Source organism: Seriola lalandi, unplaced genomic scaffold (assembly GCF_002814215.2).
Source record: "Seriola lalandi dorsalis isolate HSWRI2012SDOR001 ecotype SW California unplaced genomic scaffold, Sedor1 jcf7180002054390, whole genome shotgun sequence".
Lineage (NCBI taxonomy): Eukaryota > Metazoa > Chordata > Actinopteri > Carangiformes > Carangidae > Seriola > Seriola lalandi.
In genome coordinates this window covers 310,639-319,046 of record NW_019524943.1, presented here as the reverse complement: position 1 = coordinate 319,046, position 8,408 = coordinate 310,639, and the positions used below count along the sequence as shown (strand labels likewise).

Genomic DNA, 8,408 nt, shown 5'->3' with positions numbered 1-8,408 from the left:
ATAAAACAGCTCTCAATTCCGCTATTCCCAATAACATGAGGAAAAATATTTTATATAAGTATTATATATAAAAGTATTAGTCAATTGATTTTGGACTGTGGCACAAACAAAACAAGACATATTAATCATCTCGGGCCCTAAGAATCTTGGGGGTGATTCGTTTAAATGTTGATATGAATTAAAATATGAATGATTGCCTGACAGTGTAACGTAGGTTTGACTGAAGCTTTTTGCTCCTGTCACTTTAATTGCACTGTGGGCTGTAACCTGAACATGACTGATGTGAGCTGGTTGGCCAGAATCTGAGGAAGTGCGGTGTTCTTCCTGTATTATTATCACTACACACGAATGCAGCCAGTTTGTAGACGATGGCTTAAATATGTAAACGCAGCTCTGGCTGAATCGTGTCTTTAAAAAACGGTAAGTCTTTTCTTTAAAGCAGACAAAAACTGAAGGACGCTGACAGCTGCCTAGCTGCAAAGTAACTGCATTAAATGATCCACAGTGTTGCTAGTACTGCTGCTAGGCTAATGTCGCCGTTAGAATGGCTTAGCTATGATGCTAACGTTAGATAAAGATTAACGAAATGTCTCCATAGCGATTATGGCTTGTGTCTGTTTTAGTGTTGCTTAAACTGCCTTTAATATAGACGTCTTTGCCTTCTAAGATATTCACCTCATTAATGTGTTACTCTAAACCAGAGCAAACTAAAGAGACGAAATCCTAATGGTGACGAGATGAAGATGAAATCTGCCAAGAAGAAGTCTTTGCTAAACGAAGCAAAGAGAAGGGAGAGGCAACACGATGTGGGTGCAGTTAAAACTGAAGATGAATTGGAGCTGGATGGTGAGGCTGAGGAAGGCTCCCGTGAAGTTTACACTAACGGAGATGGTCTTAGCATCCACATCAAGGAGGAACCACATGCACAGGAGATCTGCGGGGAGTATAATGAAGACGCATCAAGCTGTCCAGACACTAAGCCTGACAATGTGACATCCAGGTCAGATGTTCACCATCAACGGGTGCACATAAAGGATGAGTGTGACTCTGGCCATCAGCCAGAATATGAATTCACTCAAACTGCTGTCAAGGAGGAGTCAGAGTCGTGGATCAAAGAGGATAGAGACAGTGAAGAGGAGGCAGACACCCAGGAAGATTATGGGGAGGGAGAGGAGGTCTGCACAGGTAGGAGCCGGTTTCTGAAAAAATACACAATAATATTTTTTCCTTTTTTTTTTTTTTTTTTTTTTTTTTACATGTTCTTTTTTGGTTGCACTAATACTTTGGCATATGTAGCCAATTTCAGCTTAAAAACATTTATACAAAGAATATTGTTTTGCATTTTCATCAGTTTTTAATTACTTTGTCATGACTGGAAGTGTCAAAATTGTTTATTTGATAAACAATCAAGGGTTAATCTAGTATGTTTTATCTTAAGAAAGGCATGTTTGAACAATTTGCTACTTTGCATTTGTATTTACCTTCTTACTTAAATACATGTCAGTGTTTGATGATATGTTAAGAATAGTAGTAAGATAGATAGTAAGAGAATAGAAAAATCTCAGCCTTAAAAAAGTTCATGTCCAGCATCTACAATAGCTTTACTTTTTTTCTCACAATTGTCAGTCAGTATATTCTAATTTGACAACACAACAGGGAAGGGTAAAATCATAACTGCTTCCTTTTTTTAAATCTTGTCTACTCTCTGTGTGTGTATTTCTCTCCTACTTAGAGTCATCGTCCAAGTTCTTTCCATGTCCTCACTGCACTGTCTCCTTTACTGACTTGGACTTCTTGGAGAAGCATGTCAAGTGGGTCCACCAGAAACAGTATCTTGCAAAACTGAAAAAATGCCTCTCAAGCCGCACACTAAACCTCATTCCTAAACACACTTGCACTATCTGCAGCAGCACCTTTAACTCTAAAGTACACCTTAGGGTCCATGTACATGAAGCCCATCCTTCTGCCCCTCCTCGCAGGCTCCACCCCTGCCCAACCTGTGCACGCAGCTTCCAGTACCTGAAGAATCTTAAGAATCACTGTCAGCGCTGGCACAACATGTCTGTGGTTACCACAGGAGGGCACCTCAGCTGTGCTGACTGTGGGAAGAGTTTCAAAGCTACCTGGGGTCAAGGGCCACATTTGTGTCATGAACCAGATAACACAGAACCTGAGGATAAGCCAATCTGTCTGGACACTGGTGTGCAGTGTCCAGAATGTGGCAAGAAGGTGCGTACTCCTCAAAGCTTGGAGGATCACATGCGCACACACACAGGTGACCGGCCGTTTGTCTGCAAAGATTGTGGCAGGAGGTTCGTGGAGCGCAGTGGTTGGCGGCAACACATGAAAATACACACAGGGGAGAAGCCGTACAAATGCCAGGTGTGCGGGAAAGCCTTTTTAAGATCACATCACCTCAAGTGCCACTTAACGACACACTCTGGCAAGAAGGAATATTCTTGCTCCGAATGTGGAAAGGAGTTTGGATTCAAGTCAAGCCTTGATCTGCACCTGAGGACACATTCTAGTGAGAGACCCTTCCACTGCAATGTGTGTGGGAAGAACTTTAACACCCAGAGAAATCTGAGGGTTCACACCAAACTCCACACCAATGAGAAAGCTCACCAGTGTGGGGACTGTGGGCTGAAGATCGGAGATCTCGGGGCTTTGAAAATACACCTGCGAACACACACAGGAGAAAGACCTTACCACTGCACAGTCTGTGGAAATAGGTTCATTCGCCTTGCACATTTGCGAAACCACCAACGCACCCACACTGGTGAAAGACCCTACAAATGCACTGAATGCGACAAGAGTTTCACTCAATCTGGTGACCTGGTGAAGCATAAGCGGATACACTCTGGGGAAAAGCCCTTTGAATGTCCAGACTGCCACCGATGTTACACTTCCTCTGGCGATCTTGGCAAACACAGGAGGAGTCACACTAACCTGCGTCCCTACACATGTCAAGAATGTGGAAAAAGTTTTCGCTTGTCAGGCCATTTGAAAACTCACATGTTAACTCACACAGGGGAGAAGCCATATTCCTGCCCCAACTGTCTCCGCAGGTTTGCTCGCTCTCACCATCTTTCTGGTCACGTGGCGAAATGTCGCTGAGCTCTTTTGAGAAGATTGTAAATAAGCTAGTCTTGATCTAATATGGTAATTATAGAAGCTGTATACAGTGTACTACTAGATTTCTTTTTTATGAATGTGTTGACGAGAAAACTCATATTTGTAAATAATTATTTATATGAACTTTCTGTAACCCTCTTGACTCAGATGACTGTTTTAACTTATTATCACACAGTTTGTTATTGCATGGAACTTTTACAGAACTATCCCAAGTCCTGTATGATTTTTTCTTCCAGAGTAGCTCTAGACTGGCTGTTTAAGACACTATCATAACAGACGCTTGAGGACATGATATAAGGCAGAGTTCTATATGACATGCAGATAATGGGATGTTTTTTGCCACTGATCAATGCTGTATTATCTGTAAAAAATTAATAAATTATTTGATGAATGCATGGACACTGTGTGTAATGCTACTGTGTTGAGTCACTGGGAGTTGCCAAATTATTTGAAGTATCTGTGCACTAGTGTTGAAGGCCCATAGCAAGGATGACCGAATATCACCAGAAACTGAGAACAGGAGAATGTGCTTGAATAAAAATGCTAATAATAGTAGATTCAAAAGATTACTGACATATTAAATAGCTTTTTTGTTTCAAAGATAGGAATGTCTTTGAAACAAGCTCTTAGCTGGATAACTTTGGAATGGGGGCTCAGGTAAAAAAAAAAAAAAAAGTAATTGGGGATTTATTTAGTCAATTTCTGCTCCATGAATCTGTTTAAAATTATAGATTGTTATTTTTTCCCCTTTACAGTAAACATTTTTCCTTTTCTTAGAAAAGCTAGTTGGTCTTGCAGCTATGAAATTAGCTTAGCTTATTTTTTAATTGTTTCACTGTCTAAACTATAGTGAGCAGTTTCTTGCAACCGTAATTGTGTGGCAACTTTGGGATCAGGAGGTGATCAATATTTGTTTGATGGCTTTTAATCGGTGGATGAAATGTAATTAAGTTAATTTACTTAATTATCTACTAGTTCCTTTACAGATGAAGTGATGAAGGAAGAAGAAGTATTAATACGAAATATACCAGTTATTATATTATTGTGTAATGAATACTTTCACTTTTGGTAAACTTAGATTGGTGCTACTTTATTAACGTTTTGAATGCATGACTACTTTTACAGAAGATCTGAGTACTGCTTCCACTGCTGCTTTTAACAGACCGTAAATCGTTAATGCAATTTTATAGGGAGCACCCTCCATATTCTTGGAAACAACACGTATATGACATCCCCTAAATCACAACGTTTAGCTGGGGTCGTGAAAACTGTGGGACCCAAAGATAAGGTTATGAAAGTTTGCACTCCCCGTTTGTTTACATTGCGGTTGATCCAAGACACTGTGTATCCCGGCGGGGCGGATCACACTTTCTTTTGCCTTGCGTTCAATGTAGAAGCTCCGCCCGCTAGGAGCAAGCGGATATAATAAAACATGCCTATATTGATTTTAGCAGGAAGAGCAGCCAATGCAACTTGCTAGAGGCACATTAATTTTACGGAGTTTGTCCGCGTTGCCTCCAAGTCAGGTAAACGGCCCACAATTCGTAAAGTTCTGAGGTTTTTTGAATCGGACCTTTTAAGGCAATCAGCAGTCACTTATTTCTGCCCCATTAACCCCATTACCATTCTGTTCAAAGGAATGCATTTTATTAAGCGTTGCTGTATATTGGGTAAACTTTAAATAAAGGGCTGATTTGTTTTAGCATTTGTAAGTCTCCTTGGTTTTTAATTTGAATTCATATATATGTATTAGGTGAACCTGGATGAAACTAATGCAGTATAATGGAACAGGCCTTTCAGTAAATCCTCCTTCATGAGAATTATAATGTTCAGTATTTGCTGACTCTGTTTGAATCTATTTGGACAAAAAATTAGGAACACCTCTCAGTATAGGGTTAGTTTATATACAGTGGTGGCCAAAAGTCTGAGACCACTCTCCCATGTAGCCTCACATATTGCTTTCAAAATAAGTCTCAAAAAGGTAACTGGTAAGGTATATCATAAAGGTTCTTACAAGCTATTCTAGTCTATATGGGGATATAGTGGTATAGCTTTATTGCAGATCAACTTCTGTTAGGACATGTACATGTGTGCATACATGTCTTGCTATGGTTGTGGGGACAAATCTGGGTTTGAAACAATCTGTGAGGTTATTTTGGCCAGTTGTGACAGCTTCAAAAGGCTTTTTGAGGGACACCTGCAGTGACTGAGGTCAGTGTCAGGATGAGTCTCAACAGCATGAATGAAACTGGAAGTAACGTCCTTTGTAAAGGTTGAAACGTGAAGAGTGAAGTACACGCACCAAGCAGCAGGCGCATTCAAAATTTCTCCAGGAATTTTCGAATACTTTTAATGTTCTGCTCTAGCGGGGCAATCGTCCGTAATTGTGTCATCAGTTCAGCTTTTTCTTGTTCAACTTTCAGCATGACATAAAAAAATACGTCCAAATGAGCGCAGCGCAGTCACCTGCTTCTTACAGTGCGTTTTGTCTGTATGCTAATAAGGCTGCGCGGACTCCGTGACGGGATTGGTCGAAGCAGAGAGGAGGAGCCTCCAACTCCACGGCCGGTTTCTCCTATTGGTGCGACAATGATCCTGAGTCCTCACCGCAGCTGTAGCCGTTCAAGCATTCAGAGGAAAAGAGCTAAAGAACCCAGCCAGCACATCATTAGTGGCGGCTGACATGATAGGCAGCGCGCCTCTTCACCGCCTTTGTCAACGTGTGTGTAATTTGTGATTTGGTTTGAGATGCTGGTAGTGATTGTTGGGGACTGGGTTAGTTTTAAAATTCTGATTGTGCATCACACCCTTAGAAAAAGACTGTTGGACACATTAGGAACAGGGGTGCTGCTTGTGTTTTGGGGTTGGTTAGAATTGCACAGTTGTGCTCTTTGTTGGCTTCTGTTCCCCTGCTTTAGTTATCCTCTCACCTTGTTTGTATTTTTGTTTCCTTATTTAGCATCTGGGTTATGCAATAAATTTGATTTAGGAATAACACCTGGTTTTATGTTGTTTCCCTTTTTCCCCTAGCTGTGTCGTAACAAAAAGACTGCCAATATATGGTGACTGGGAGGACAATACACCATGATTTCTTTGTATATAGAAACCAACATGGCTGCAACTGAAACATGGCTCTGTGAGCAGTCCACGATCAGTAAGTGAAATACTCTGAGTAAAATTTCCCAGGCTGTTATGTCTTCTTTGCTTGCAGAAATCAACTGCTTGGTGCTGGATGTGAGTCCCACAGTGTCTGAGGTTTTTCTTTCCCAGGAAAGTGGTTCCACAAAGGGTTTATATCTTGATGCTTCATGTGAACAGTGCAACATCTACTGGCCTGAATGCAAAATGGGCAAATACAAATGTTCGTCAGTTACAAATGCAATAAAGCATGATTGTATTTTATATTCCATGCATAGATTTATATACTGTCAAAGCAAATCAAAATGTTTTTTATGCATGGAACGTGTCAATATCAGTTAAGCTCAATGTCTTAATTTTAACTTAAGTGTTGGCAAAATACATGTAGCTTTAGTTTTAAATGTCAGCGTTGGTGGTTGTGCTGTAAAGGTGCAATATAAGATGTGGCCAGGACTTTAGTTTAAAATGTTCAAAAAATGAATCAACACTATCAGCAGTGTGTGAAGGAGACGCAGTGATGTCATGATCTCCCTGACCTGTCCCCTGTTGTAATACCACTTTGTGACACTAGACGCTGTGTGAGTCAGTGGCGCGTCAAGTGTTCCCTCAGTCCCACGAAGAAGAACAACTTCCGGCAGCGCTTGAAGTTACCATCACAGAAACACAGGAATGGCTGAACCTCCTAAAAGGCGATATGTATCTGTATCCCACAGGACCGCTCCCGACAAGAAACCACGTTCAACGGCGAAGAAAAGAAGCAACACGAGTAACTCTCCATGTGGTTTTCCACCGCCGGAGACTGCTCCTGAGAGTAAAGAGATGCGGTTTGATGCCGAGCTCGCAACTTTCCTGTTAGCCCGGTGAGTAGCATCATTGTTGGCTTTTTAGCTAAAAGTATAATCAGTGCAACGAATGACAAACCATACCGACAAACATTTCAGGTGGTGATATTGATGTTGTCGACAGGCGTTTTAGCGGTTACTAGAACTGTCTGTTGCTCTCGGCTGTTGTACAGCTAGTGACGTCAGTAACTTTAGGCTCATTTTGTAACTGATGACTGTGACTTGAGATTGTATGGACCCAGTTAGACCGAGTGAATACACGTGTGTGTTTGTATATATATATATATATATATATTATTATTCTCTACAAATTCTTCACATATACATGTATCATTTATTCATTAAGTCTTGTTTTTATTAAAGTACATGCTAAATAAGGTTTAAATGGATGATTGCTCTTATGTTCTGAAGTCCTTTTTCGAAAGCTTCAAAAGAGGAGCTGCTTTACATGTCTTTATTTTTCCTTTTGTGTTTTCATAGGGATGGCAGAATCCACCTCAGGCTGGAGCCACACCTTTGCAGTCCCTCAAAGCAAGAAATGGTAAGTCAAGCACATGATATAAACTACAAAATGTTAAGATTTATTCTTCACTGTCGTCATAATCGCTAATACATTAGAAAACAATGTGGATGTGATTATTAATATGTGGCCTGAATATTATAATTAAAATACTTGTTGGGAACTTGCTGTCTATGGTTTGTTGTGAAGGTACTCATTGTGATGTAATGAGGAACTACTCAATAACTGTGCTTAATGACTTTACTGCCAAACGCTACACAAGTCTAAAAACAACCACAAAATGCTGACTGTGAATAAAACTGAACAAAACCAGTGGTGATGTAACACACAAAGTGCTTTGTGTATTAGTGAGCAGATGTTTTTAAAAGCAAAACTGTTGACTGTAGCTACATGTATGTAAGTTTTTTACTTTTGTGGCTCTTAACTTTAACTGCGACAACAGAAAAGATCCGGCCCCAATATGGCCACAGGTCTGGGACATTACAGTAGAAACACTTGGAGGGCTCACAGACTGTTGTGATTGTTTGGAGGATGTGCCTTTATCCTGCCACTTGATATGAAGAATTCATGGGTGTTTTTGCTTACACACATTGCAATCCGATTGACTCCTACAGAGAGATCATCAGTTTCACCTGTACCTCAAGTTCTATTAAGTAATTTTTCAAGTGAACCTAGATATGTTTCACCTTCCCAAAAGTTTTTTTTCCAGACAGACTTTTTCTTCATTTTAGTGGTCTTCAAATATGAAAGGCAGAGTGATTTTTGGCAAAAAC

At 40.4% G+C, this 8,408-nt stretch overlaps 1 protein-coding gene across 1 annotated transcript; it reads left to right on the top strand.

Moving 5' to 3' along the window:
* The first annotated feature begins 310 nt into the window (after positions 1-310).
* On the top strand, positions 311-3,534 carry LOC111657252 (uncharacterized). The gene is made up of 3 exons (XM_023409340.2): positions 311-420; positions 702-1,185; positions 1,733-3,534. Exons 2-3 carry the CDS (start codon positions 738-740, stop codon positions 3,115-3,117), a joined length of 1,833 nt encoding a protein of 610 aa, XP_023265108.1. The 5' UTR covers positions 311-420; positions 702-737; the 3' UTR covers positions 3,118-3,534.
* The last annotated feature ends 4,874 nt before the right edge of the window (positions 3,535-8,408 follow it).